Raw genomic sequence first — 15,297 nt, forward strand, 5'->3', positions numbered from 1 at the left:
AGAATGTACGGGAAAAGTAAAATCTTTTTCATACAAAAAGTAAGAGAGTGAGTGGGAAGAGTTGAATGGATGGATGAATGAGTAAACCCGCGCGATGAGGGAATCCGCAGCTAATTCTATAATAAATGCGAAAGTATATCGTCATAGTCGTAGAATACTGACGGATCTGACAAAGATTACATATAAAGATCCGTCAGTATTCTACGACTATGACGATATTACGATGGATGGATGGATGAATAGATGTTGGATACTCTTTCACGCAAGAACTAATAAACAGATTTCAATAAAATTTGTTATACGGATAGGTTATATTCTAACGAAGGATTTAACAGCTATGTACTTACTAGGCATGAGTAATATGGATACCGATTCAATATCTATATATCGGTTTTCTCTGAACATTGCGGAAAAAAGTTCATCGACCATTTCGATATCGCCCACATCGGTCGGATATCTATTTATTTATTTATTGATTTAAGGAACATCAACAGCATATTGCATTATAACATATAGGTATAACAAACATTAAATATGATACAATATTAAAGCACATGCCTATTATAGGTATTCACAGCATTCACTTTAACATAGTTATACAGTGCGAGAAAATGAAGTAACAATTGTAATGAATTAAATAACACTAGACTACAAACATTTTAAAAGTTGCATTATTAGTTATAGAAATAAACATGTAACCTGAGTTGTGAGCAATATCAGAAAATACGATTATAAGTGAATTCAATTAAAAAATATTTAAAAAATATATATATTATGATAATTAAAGTTACTTTTTATTAGACTATTTTCGAATATGTTAAAAGTCTGTTATACAATATTTTTTTTTTTATGGATAACAGGCTTTCTAACATTTTTATTTATGGACTAGTATATATAATGATATTGTAATTAAAATATATAGACATTGCTATATATTACCCATCTCTAGTACTTACAGATTCACGCAGACGAATCCATGGGATATAGTTAGTATGTAGAATAGCAAACAAGCTAGCGATTACCTGATGGAAAGTGGTAACCATCGCCTATACACGCAAACAACATTATGGACCTCGTATACCGTTAATATTATACTATATTATTGTGTGACGGTGGTGCCCTCTAGTAGCAAGATAGCAATCTTGCTACTGGCGTTAGGATAGACAGACTGATCCACTCAAATTTGTATTGAAATCTTATTTTACTAAAGAAGAGTTCAATACTAAGAGATATATAGAGTGGATACAAATCTATCCTAACGCCATGTCCTTTAGATAGTTACCAGAGGGAGACTTTGTACAAAAGTCGATAACTTGGGTACCTCTGTTCCATTCGTGTTTCAACCGTGAAGCAATTTGTCTGCATGGCTGTGTTTCGGTTTGAAGTGTGGGATATGGCTCGAATTTACTGGGTACAGAGAAATAACACCTAAGTCCTCAGGAATGGCAACGCATAGGGGGTATCATGGGCGAAACAGTATACTCTGTTATGTCCATGGTACTCTGCTCATGTCTATAGGCGACGGTTACCACTTTCCATCAGGTGGGCCGTCAGCTTGTTTGCCATACTAAGTTGTATAAAAAAAAATAAAAAAAAAAGGTATTGTAGATAGAATCAAGTACTCAAGTATAGAACTTATTTATATTAATATTATTTATTAATTCTCATTATTAATAAGTAATATGAATAATTAATATGTAAGGTTCTTTTTTATATGTTTCTCTGCTTCCTTGGTGATAAGATATGGTAAGACGTGGTAAGATCACCTCTATCCTTGTGTGAGATTTATCTATGTGATTTGCTTAATATGCTAAAGCCATTTATTTTTCTTTTTATTTTTTATCCTTGTGTTGAACGCAATTTTTACTAAAAATATTAAAATTGTAACTATACGATATCTATACATGAGGTTTTAATAAGACCAAATTAGAGGCCAAAATAATATTTTCTTGAAATTTTGTCTATTTGTTTCGGAATCAAGCAAAAACTATTGCACTAAATTTGATACAGTGTTTATAATTGTGTTTCCGAAAGTTAACTTAAATATCAGTGTATATTTTACCTTGAAACGCTATCTAGAAGTGGTATATTTAATTAGGTTTTCTAACTTATAAAACCACACGTACGAAGTAGCGGTCAAAAGCTAGTTTTACTATTCAATTGGAAATTATATAATATCATCTATAGACTACAACAGCTAAATAATACTGTGATGTTTTTTTTTTAATAATGGGTGATAATGGAATGGTAACCCCACCTGCGCTATCTGTATACACTGGCGAGGCACCAGTGAGTGATGATAGATGAGGATGAAAGCAGGTTAGTTAGCTCATCGACGAATTCCACTAGAATTAACCACGATGGTTTCCAGGGGGAACCGCGAGGAGGTCGACCTGGGTTGGGTATATTGCTAGCAATGGGACTCTCAGTCTCCATTACTAACAATCCCTTTCCCCCGTATACTGTGATGTTATCCCTCATATTAATTTTATTATCGCCGAATCATTTTAGCCGAATTTTTTTAAAGATTTTTTAAAGGAGTTCAGAGAAAGGGATAGGATGTCCCAATATGGTCATATTAATTTAGTGACGATCAAACAGTTTTTGCGGAATAATTGCTTAAATATCTTATATGTTTATAACATTAAGTGACTCGTAAAATTTGTTGACTTCGCCGTCGGCCTAGTGACGAAATGTCTATAAACAGCGTGGGCTGAGACGAGTTCTACTCCCGCTGAGAGAATGCGTAAGTGTGTAACACATCAAATGCAAACATTTGTATGGTGTCAAGGTATCAATGGTATTTTAACTGATTTCGTAAATAATATTATTAGTTGTTTTGACTGTTATTTTTTTTTTATTGTATGTTTGTTAAAGGATATTATCGTCAGTGTATGGGATATGCCGTAGACGGTAATTTAATATAAATTGAAACAGTTTATTATTAAAATAGTTTTTAAACTGGTTTATATAATTTATATAATTTTACCAGAGGGAGATTTTGTATAAGTCATTTGCTTGGGTACCTCTGTCCCATTCGTGTGTCTACCGTGAAGCAGTTGTGTTTGCATAATTGTGTTTCGGTTTGAAGGATTTGATATGGCAGTGAATTTACAGGGTACAGAGGAATAACACCTGAGCCTTTAGGAATGGCAACGCATGGGGGTATCATGGGTAAAAAAGTATACTCTGTAATGTCCATGGTACTGCTCATGTCTATAGGCGACTATAGGCCACTTTCATCAGGTGGGTGGGCCGTCAGTTTGTTTACCATTCTAAGTTGCATAAAAAAATAACTGTTGACAACATTTTTGGGTTAAATCTATAATATTTAATCATATGATGACTATAAACAATATATCAATTTTATTACCTTTAATTAATATTATAAAGAAAAAAAATTTTTTTTTAATGTTTGTAATAGATAAATTAAAAAACTATTCGACCGGTTTTAAAAATTCTTCTACCTATAAATTCTACTAGTTTTCGATTTACTCCCGTGTAACACAGTATGTTAATTAACCTAACTCATTTCATACAGCTAGAGTTAGTATTTATTTATAGGATCTCAAAAAAATCGTTGCCAGAAAAAAAAAATTATATTATTAAAAACTAAAAATGTAAATTAAAATTTTGAAAAAAAAAAAACAACTGTATTTGTACCAACGGCATTATATCTACATACTTATATAATAATATAATAATAATACCCACCTACATAAAAGTATAGTAGATAGAATTATCAATGAGGCGGTCCTGCTTAGGGTTAAGGAAAAAAGACAAATTATAAGAACTATTGAGGATAGAAGGGGAAAAATGTTGGGACACGATGAACTTATGAACATTATAATAGAAGGTAAGATAGAAGGAAGGAAGGGAAGAGGGAGACCGAGGCATACTTACATCAGGCAGATCAAGGAAGGAGTTGGTGTCGTGTCGTATCAAGAGGTGAAGAGACTCGCTGAAAATCGTAGTGAGTGGTAAGAGCTCCACCGACAAGAGCGCAGCTCTTAAATAGGATAGATAGACATAAAAGTATAATGTAAAATTATTTCAAAGAAAAATTTTTGAGATCCTATTTATACTAGAACTAGATTTAAGAAATGATTTACGTTAATGAACATACTGTATATTAGACAGATCACGTAATAATTATACGTAGGTGTAGATAGTACAACACATCTCTACGCACAATGACCTGACCCCGAAATGATGAGATGAGATGACGAGACGAGACTAAAGGCGGAAAATGCCCGACTCACTAATCTACAGTATTAACTAGGAGGGGATCGTTATTGATGGGAACCAGTGACCCCTTATACCATACCAGGTAGACATCCACGGAGATCCCCCTGGAAAACATCATGTTTAATTCCTTTGGAATTTATCACGATGGGCTAACTGAACTGTTTTTATCCTCACCAATTATCTCTCACTGGTGCCTCTTTTTTTCTCAATGGGTGATTATGAAATGGTAACCTCGTCTGCTCTATTGGTATACGCTGGCGGGGCACCAGGGAGAGATGATAGATGAGGATGAAAAGGCAGGTCAGTTAGCCCACCATAACGAATTTCACTAGAATTAATCATGATGGTTTCTAGGGGGAACCTTCAATACAATATATCAAAACAACTAATAGAATAGGTGGAATTATCTACTGGGTAATCCATTATAATTTCACCTAACTAAAAAAACAATACACCCTATCTCGGTCGACTTCAATGCAGTTCACCCTGGTAACCACCGCGGTTACGTCTAGTAGAATTCGTCACGATGCGCTAACTGACCTAATTTCATCGTCATCTATCATCCCCCTGCCAGCGTATACCGATAGCACAGGCGAAGTTACCTTTTCATTATTACCAATTAAAAAAAAAACAAAAAAAAAACCTACAGTAGTATAAACATGAAGTGCAAAATATTGTACTTACATGTATTTACTCTACTATTAATAGAACAATTTGGCATGTACGTTTGTACATTTAAATATTAACATCGTACATCGCATGCGCATGACGTAGCGTTTTATGTTCATGCAAGTCATTGAACCATTTGCATATGCGAGTATATATTTTTTTGTTCGAGGTTAGAGGAAAATTTTCGAAATCTTTTATTCATTTCGAACCTGTCTCTCTCCCCTTGTCAATTACTATCGAAAACGACTCAGTAGCTTTCCTTTGAAACGTAATAAAAAATCATCACGGGTCAAGCGAGCTACAGGCCGCAGTACGAGGCGAGACGCTGTGATGTAGGGCTGAAGAAGACTTTAGGATGAAGTCGAAACAATTGTCAGAAACGACAAACACAGTAAGTTCATAAATAAAACTACCCTTGAGCATGTATATAGTCGAGATGTGTAATATCCGATATCTATATATTGGGTTCTGGACATTACGGACCACCATCAACAGGGAGTTCACCCTCATACCCTACAGCCTAAATAATCGCGTACAATGCGGTTTTAGAGATGTTTTCTCCCACGAACACTCAGGTTATGGAATGAGCCCCCTGCCGAGGTTTTCTCGAGAGACTACAGCGTGGGGTTCTTCAAAAGAGGGGTAAAGAGATTTCTTCAGGGTCGGCAACGCGCGCGTAATATCTCTGGTACTGCAGGCGTTCATAGGCTACGGTAACCGCTTACCATCAGTTGGGTCGTATGCTTGTTTGCCACCTCGGTTGGTATAAAAAAAACCTATTGCTACATCGCCCATACCAGTCGGATATCTATATCCATTACGAGCTGGTTCTTCTCAATATTATACATTGGGTACATGATAGTTAATACACACATGTTATTGGGCCAATATATGTATAGATATTGTAACTGTAATACACAGTTATTGCTATATATTACCTACTCTTAGTATATAGATGTAATAGAGAAATAAAAATTCAGGTTCGCTCTTAGTATTCCAACTGATTGCTAAGAAACTAAAAAATCACTTATATTAATATTAATAACATAAGATTTGATCACGACGTTGGGACGACGAAGTAAAATAAATACAGTGTTATCAGTCCCTTTCATATCAGCTAGAAGTAGAAATGGGCATACTGTAAGGACGAACTATAATCGTGAGATAAGAAGGGTTCGGGGGGGGGGGGATTGTTTGGTTAGTGGAGAACAGCGGCAATCCTGCCAGTGATATACTCTGTCACGTCAACCTATACACGTTCTCTCTCCAAATAAATGTGGTCAAATTTTGATTAATTCGTCATGATGGACCTATCAACTTGCTTTCAATCTGACCTTCTCTCACTAGTGTCCCGCTAACGTGTACCGATAACGTAGGCGGTATTATCATTCCATTATCATCCATAAAAAAAAAAGACAAGGGTCGATCACTTAAAAGGAAGTCGAATAAGACTTGCTAATAAGCTATACGAAGTGGAAAAGCAGGCGTGGAAAGATGAAGAGGAGGTCTAAGACGGTCGCGGACAGTCGGATGATAAAAAGCCCATCTTACATGAATAGAGGATTCGTTTTGCATAACTCGTCAAGTTCAATAGACCTTTCGCGCTGGGGATTTTTATATTAACGAACTAGTACATTTACATTGGCGGCTTTACATCGCGTTTATTCCCAATGAAATAACCATATTATGATTCGTGTCCAGTAGGATTTGTAGGCTCCGTAAATAGATAACACTAATTGCCTGCGACTTTGTCCGCGTGGTATTTGTTATTCCCGTTTAATAAGTTTTTTTTTGATGGGTGAAAATGGTATGGTAACCCCGCCTGTGGTAACGGGATACGCTGGCGGAGCACCAGTGAAGGGTGATAGATGAGAATGAAAACAGGCCAGTTAGCCCATCGTGATGAATTCATCAGGAAATAACCATGATAGTTCCCAGGGGGAACTGCGAGGAGGTCGACTTGATTGGGTATATTGCTAGCAATGGTATTCTCAGTCTCCATTACTAACAATCCCTTTTCCCCCTGTTTAATAAGTATCGATGTATACACCTATTTATTGTTTGGGAACACTGGACCAAAATTAACAAATGATGTATAGTTCTCAGTCTGTCATAGGTCAAAATGACTTAAGTAGGCTGTGTACTAAGCTGTATTAGTTACTATAGTTTTTTTTTACGATCCCATGGGAACTCTTTAATTTTCTGTGATTAAAAGTATATAAAATGCTAACCGGTGATGTAAGATCCATGCAACATTTCATTTAAATCGATCCAACAGTTTCGGAGGTTAGCCCATACAAATAGACAGAGAAACAAAAAAATTGAAAAAATATGGATATGTTCTATTTCACTTCTAACATCCCCCTAAATCGGTTTTTAGCGTTTTCTTTCTGTGTACAGACATTCGACCTTTACAGTTTTATTGTACATATAGAAGAGAAGACGGGATAAACAAAACAATAAAGTAACGTAAACTCCACATAGGCGCCAGATGTTATCATAATAAAAAAAAAAATCATTGTTTCTACTCCCAAAGCGACGTTATCTGATCATCTGTCCATATATTTTTTTTAATGGGTGATAATGGTATGGTAACCCCGTCTGCGCTATCGGTATACGCTGGCAGGGCACCAGTGAGAGATGATAGATGAGGATGAAGGCAGGTCAGTTAGCCCATCCCGACGAATTCAACTAGAATTAGCCACGATGGTTTTCAGGGGGAAACACGTGGAGGTCGACCTGACAGGGTATATTTTGTTTATTTTTGTTTATGCAACTAAGAATGGCAAACAAGCTGACGGCCCACCTAATAGAAAGTGGTAACCGTCGCCTATAGACATGAGTAGTACCATGGACATGACAGAGTATACTGTTTCGCCTATAATACCCCCTATGCGTTGCCATTCTTAAGGGGTTATTCCTCTATACCCTGTAAACTCACTGCCATATCCCACCCTTCAAACCGAAACACAGACATGCAAACACAACATTTTCACGGTAGAAACACGAATGGGACAGAGGTGCCCAAGCAGACGTCTTTTGTACAGTCTCCCTCAGGTTACTTCTAGCGTCTTAATAGCGGTAAGTATGTTATTTCGATTTAAATTTGACTCTAAGCATTTCATTCCAGTCGGATGTCTCCATCTATAAGATATTCTATCTATTTTACCCAAGTTTTAGAAATTTCGATTGTAATACTGAATATAAAGGGGGAAAAGGGATTGTTTGCAATGGAGTTTGACAGCCCCATTGTTAGCAATATGCCTTATTAGGTCGACCTCCACGTGGTTTTCCCTGGAAACTATCGTGAACAATTCTTGTTAAATTCGTCACGATGGGCTAATTGACCTACTTCATCCTCACCTATCATCCTTCACTGGTACCCCACCGGTGTATACCGATAGCGCGGATGCGGTTACCATTAAATCATCCATTAAAAAAAAAAAAACTGAATATAAAACCCAAATACAATATAGTTAAATAACGTATTATTCCGCGGTGTATTTTACAATGTAAATTGATTAGATAAAAGTATTAAACATGGCGGATATTTCAAGTCTAAAGAATTTATTCGCAAATTTGCATTTGTAGTTATCAAGGTCTTGATATAATGTATACAGACATTACCTTCTGCGTTACAATTACAGAAGAGTATACCTATACAAAAAAAAAAAAAAAAACAGTAATACAACAGAATTGAACACCCCTTTTTTTAACCGACTTCAAAAGAAAAGGTTCTTAATTAGTTTTTTTTATGTTAGTTGCCTTATAAATTCGTTAGTTCTAAACCGATTTAAATTTTTTTTTTCATATGATAAATAATCATTAATAATCTATCATCAAAATCGGTTCAGTAATTTAGTTTCTAGATCAAAATAATCGGATTTGTCATAATTGAAATCGGTATTTTTCTTTAATTATTGAAGTCCGTTAATAAAATATTATAATTATAATAATACCTATTATAAAAACGAAAGTTTTTAAAGACGAATAAATATTTATTACACGTAAAAACTGCTAAACGGATTTCAATGAAATTTCGTGTATGGGTATATATCCTAACACATCTCCTAGTGGGGGGAAAGGGATTATTAGTAATGAGAATCATACAATCCCATTGCTAGCAATATACCCTATCAGGTCGATCTCCACGCTGTTCCACCTGGAAAACATCTTGGTTAATTCTTTTTGAATTCGTCACGATGGACTAACTGACCTACTTTTTTATCCTTACCTATCATCGTTCACTAGTGCCTCGCCAACGTATACCGGTAGCGCAGACGGAGTTACCATTCCATTAAAAAAAAAAACATATCCTAGTGTTGCAGGCGTCCATAGGTTACAGTAACCCTTTATCAGACGGGCTGTATGCTCTGTCTGCCACCTTCGTGGTATAAAAAAGAATAGAATAGGTAATTTATATACTAATGCACGCGTGCAATGCCGCGGGAAACAGCTAGCATATTAATAATCATCCAAACATAATTGGATTGGAATTGTAGATTATAAAGTAACGTGTAAATCGAACCCAGTACAATGCCTTTGGCAATAAAATAATATATGTGTGTACTTATTAGGATGGGCGACCTTGTGGCACTGTCCTCATTAATTCATAAATTGAAACTTAATGCTACATAATATAAAGACTATTTTCAAATTCCTAATGAGTCGCTAAACGAAATTAGTATTTATGTGGTGGCAATAAGGTTGAGACGGAGTGATTGGCGTGGGTGAGATATTCAGTGGTAACCATATGTTAACTTATTGAAAGATAGGTGTCCAAATGTTGATCTTGAGTGTAATGTCGCCTACGATTTCTTGAAATTAAGTGTTGATTTAACTTTATAAGCCTATTAGAGACCCACCTCATTTTTACCAAGTTTTTTTTTTTTTTAATAAAATAAAATACAGCATGTCTACTCACTTATAATGTCAATAGGTGAAAGAAATTTGAAAATGTGCTAATTTTTTTTTTAGTTTATAGTAATATTTATATTCTTTATTGCACTTGAAAAAAAAAAACAGATATGATTGGTTTAACAATTTGTTATATATAGCAAGGATGGGCTTATCTCTAAAAGAGATCTCTTTAAATTTAATACATTAATTGTATGTTACTTACTATTTTATTTAAATTACACGAGTATAAAATTTTATATCTATACTGCTTTAATACTTACAAAATTTGTATGTATGTATGTAATATATGAACTAGAAAAAAAAAACCGATTTTTAACAAGTTTTTTCTATTAAAAATGTTAGATTAGGTTTAAATTAAATATGGAATAATAGAAACAATATTAATAATATATATTTTTAAATACATAGAATGTAAACAAGAGTGGAATAGTTTCCAGAAGTCATTGTAAGAAATGAATAAATTAAAATTCTTTATGAACATAGGGCATTTTTGGATATTTATCAACATCAATTTTTGACTGAACTGGACAATCAGTTCAATATGCAGATTCAATTGAGAAAAACTGCAATAAACTTGACTGCTCATGTTTAGAAAATAAAATGCAAAAATCCCTTTCTTCCCAACAATGAATAACAATGAATTTCCACAATTATTGTGTCGATTTGTAATGTCAGTGTTTTGTCACTTTCTTTCAAATTGAGAAATTAACACAAAAGAAAAAGACAGCAATTGAATAGTTTGTGACATTTGATGTTTTTATGAATGGAGGGACCTCAAGTTTATTTGACAAAAATATATTTTATTTCAAGTGCATTAGAACACATTTTGATTTAATTAGATTGCACTGTGATATTTTTGTTGGTGTATTCATGTCAAAAATCATACATTCTATCTATAATCTAATCTAAGAATGATTTAAAAAACTAATAAGATATATATATATATATATATATATATATATATATATATATATATATATATATATATATATATATATATATATATATTTTAGTAAAAACATTAAGACATCCACTGATATGGAAAGATAATAATAAAAAATATTATGTCATCATGACAAAGTACATTTACTTATGTATGAGACGAATTCTAGAAGCAAATGAAACTAAAAACATACGTGTTAAAATGGAAAGTTTAGCACTTAACTTTCACTACCTATCCTGAAAGATATTCATGTAAAAATAGATGGAGAAGATTAATTAAAAATATCATATATTTTGAATCAGCTGTTTATCTCAGCACCTTCAAATGTTCTAAATTTAAAATTTGCTGTTGTACAAATTGTCTATCTATGTACACTAAAAAATATCTAACAATTTAAAAATTTCAAGTTTGTAAGTAAAATTTCATATTTATATAACCTGCAAATCTATTGTGATGTGTAGGAAGCAGTTGTCAATAGTTAAATTATCAAATGACTCAAAACTAACGAAGGTGAGGTTGGGTCTCCCACACAATGTTTCAATAACATATATTCATTTGAAAGGTTTTTCATTTGAATATTTTAATAAATTTACTGGGTACAGAGGAATAACACCCGAGTCCTCAGGAATGGCAACGCATGGGGGGTATCATGGGCGAAACAGTATACTCTGTTATGTCCATGGTACATGGCCATTCTAAGTCATATAAAAAAAAAACATGATGTCAATAAAACAGGAAACACAACATTTAAATAAAATTTAAAAAATCCAAAAAGAAATCAGTTTTTTTTTTCTCTCTTTATTAAGAGACTATTCAATTCACAATTCCTGTAAGGGATTCAATGGTTGCCTACAAGTAATTTCTTTCAGGTGATAAATCTACCATTTTATTAGATATACTAAAACTCTGTATCCTATAATTTAAGATTTTACTTTACATGTTTTTGCTTTGCAAAGTGTTATAAAAACAAACAAACACTCTTTAAAATAACACAACTGTTTAAAAAAAATCTATTGATCATCCACAAATTTATCTCTTGTCCATGTCTACTATGTGTAAGTGTATAGAAATATGTGAAGAATCACACAAGGATTTCTACTTGACAAATATTAATGTAAATGATAAGGATTTATTATAATTAGATGCTCAATAAATATGTCATTACCATAAATGCTACTTCCTACTATTTAACAGTGCTCTTATCAGTCTGGCAACATCTGTGTTATCTGTCACTTTTGAAAAACAAACAATCATCAATAAACAATAATCATAGAATATTCGAATTTATATTTTTAACAATCATCATTTCAGCCATTATACACACATCTCCATCTAGTGGGAGGTCATTCTACACTGCATTTGCCCATATAGGATGGCCACTCAAGAACAGAGATTTTTAACAATAAAACCCAAACTTTCACTGCTATTATTATGCCCATTTCTTAAATAATAAAAAAAATATTACCAGAGGGAGATTTTGTACAAAAGTCGATTGCTTGGGTACCTCTGTCCCATTCGTGTTTCAACCGTGAAGCAGTTGTGTTTGCATGGCTGTGTTTCGGTTTGAATATGGTGGGATATGGCGTAAATTTACTGGGTACAGAGGAATAACACCTGAATGCTCAGGAATAGCAACGCATGGGGGGTATCATGGGCGAAACAGTATACTCTGTTATGTCCATGGTACTGCTCATGTCTGCAGGTAACAAAAGTATAAATGCCTATAAGTCAGAACAATACAGATAGTGTAATGATAAAGAATAATACTGATACCTTTTCATATATGTAAAATATTATATAAGGCAACTATAGGAATAAAACAATATATTCTAAGTACTGGATAATAAAAATTAAAAATAAAAACTATACCAAACTGTGGTACCAAATTAAACCCAGTGTGGTAGGGGTAAAGGGATACACTCTATCAGGTCAACCTCCATACGGTTTCCGCTGGTGGTTAATTCTAGTGGAATTCATCATGATTGGCTAACTGACTGGCTTTCATTGTCATCTATCACCCCTTACTGGTGCCCTGCCAGTGTATACATATAGTGCAGGCAGGATAACCGTTTTATTATCACCCATTAAAAAAAAACTAGTGTGGTAATAGTAATAATAAGGCCAATATTATCTTCTAATGAGAACAGACCCAGTAATGACATGTTTTGTTGATACTTAGAATGACAAACAGTTTGCCTACTTTATTCAAAGCAGTAATTATTGCCTATAAATATAAACAGCACCATAGACCTCTATGAGTTGTTATGGTATTGTTATATGATGTTTCATTGATCAGATGATACAAATTTGCATGTCCTCAGATAGTTCATACTAATATAATTATGTCAATACAGCCTTGGTATTAATGTAGAATGTCATAAGTAATATTATTTACACATGATTAGTTGTTAAATATGAATATTTTGAACAACTTGACAGTTATGCACTACATTTATAATTTTTTTTTTTATAAAACTTTAAATGGCAAACAAGCTAAGGACACACTTGATGGTAATTGGTAGTAACATATAAAAAATATAATGGGCATTACAACAAGTACCATAAAGTAATGATGAAGTATCGGTTTTAAATTAATTATCCAATATGTATATTTATGTAAGAGAATACTTAAGTCATTCAAAATAAATCTATGTTATTTTGTGAATAATGGATTGTTTTGTCTAATAATAAAAAAAAAACTAAATCTGAATACTGGTAATTTTATAATTACGTAAAATATTAAGGTAATTATAAGGAATTGACACAGTTGTACATTATTTAGTATAATCATTTATGTTGATAATTAAGTACACTAAACATAAAGTAAGTAAACTTATCTAAATGAAACAGATTACAGACTTAGTTTCAGCCATAATTTAACTTTTTCAATTTAAGTATTTAGTGCATTTTATACGTATGGAAAGTTATTTAATAAAGATCGGTAATGACATAGACTGATAAGATAAATGTAGAAAGTGCAGTGTGAACATCAGATAAAGTAAAAATGTATTGTCTAAGCGCTTATACGTCATTGCATAGATTAAAATATGGAAGCTGTTTTAGGCAAGGAATGGAACGCCTCCATTCACCTCAAATCAGGAGAATAAACCGTGAAATTGTTGTAGAAAGTAAAAAAAAAATAGATGTAACGGTAGTGGTGCTCTAAGGAGCAAATTTCATCGGATGACAGGCAAGATAGGCAGACATAAGGTCGTAGTCGCATTCCACTCAACTCCCAACTGGTAACTATTTCGCTAATTTTAGAACATACCGCGACGGGAAAAAGTGTCCAAATAAAGATGAAAAACAAAACATTAGACTGCATCTCATTGGGGACGTTCTCGAAACGGCACGGACCATGTCGTGAGGCCACGACGCGATTTAGGGTTAGGCAATTTTCAATCACTTAATACACTAGAATGGCACGTTTCAACTATAATTGCACATATACCTTTACTTTCAGCGGTTTCGGTAATCTCTTTCACGTCATCAACCATCTTGCTGGATGACAGTCACTCACTAATCACAGTAAACACTTTTTATTCGAACATATTTCGAAAACTCATACTTGATTCACTATTTTCAGACAGCCAGCCAGCGATCTATACTACAAGTCTACAACACTTCGTTCCGTTCACTGCCAATGACGTGCGGCTTTAGAGCGATGAGATGGCGATCGCGGACGACACACGCGAGCAACAACTCTGTGCTCTGTGAGCAACCTCCAAAACGAATGTCAAATAACTTTCATTGCTTTTTATTATAATTGTAACAATGATATATTTATAATAATTATTGAAATTTTTTATTAAATAAATATTGTATTTCTATTATTTTTGTAGTAGTTATTATATAACTACCATAACAGATGTTTTGGTAGAATTGTGCAATTGAGTCAAACAATTTATTAAAAAATATTAAATAAATGACATTAGTAAATATTACATTGCTTGTTTTACTCTTAATTGTATGTGATTTGATTTAGGAAGCAAAGCAATGTAAAACATAATGTGCATACCAGTAAATACATGTAGCACCATCTTGTGTCTACTATAACAACTAAAATCGGAATTAATTTATTAAGAGTAATTTTTTGGCACTTATTGGTTTATATTATTCCAATTGAATTTTTATAATAATAAACAAGATAAGTAAAATACTCATAAGTTTCTAATTTTTCAAAGTTTTATGCGTGTATTATTACGCCATCTGTTGATATTTGTTCGCTACAAAATTTGAAGGTATAAGCACAAGCGCTACTGCTATTTCAAGTTTCATTTAGTTTTATTCATTTGATAGTAGATGGCAGTATTTATACCTACTTTTAAAAGACGAAAATTTCGTACAAATGAGAATTTTAATTAAAATGTTTGTTCATTTTAATGCATGTTTACGCTTTTCATTCCATTTTCTTTCATATAGTTTTATTATTTTGGACAACAATAAATTTTATAGTTTGATTTAGTAGTTGCCCTTACAACAGGCCAATAGGCCATAGGTGGGGGTAGGAAAGGGAT

At 33.3% G+C, this 15,297-nt stretch overlaps 1 protein-coding gene across 4 annotated transcripts in view; it reads right to left on the reverse strand.

Annotated features, from left to right (window-relative positions):
- LOC113520279 (MAP7 domain-containing protein 2-like) overlaps window positions 1-14,493 on the reverse strand; it is an 85,024-nt gene extending 70,531 nt beyond the window's left edge. For 2 of the 4 annotated variants that reach the window (XM_052898164.1, XM_052898161.1), the window contains exon 1: window positions 14,232-14,493. In XM_052898164.1, the coding sequence (XP_052754124.1) occupies window positions 14,232-14,277 (46 nt within the window). In that variant the 5' untranslated portion in view covers window positions 14,278-14,493. The remainder of the gene's footprint in view (window positions 1-14,231) is intronic. The other 2 variants (XM_052898163.1, XM_052898165.1) reach the window with 1 other exon arrangement.
- Window positions 14,494-15,297: the final 804 nt, after the last annotated feature.

This window comes from Galleria mellonella, unplaced genomic scaffold (genome assembly GCF_026898425.1).
Source record: "Galleria mellonella isolate WM207_F2 unplaced genomic scaffold, CSIRO_AGI_GalMel_v1 utg40, whole genome shotgun sequence".
Lineage (NCBI taxonomy): Eukaryota > Metazoa > Arthropoda > Insecta > Lepidoptera > Pyralidae > Galleria > Galleria mellonella.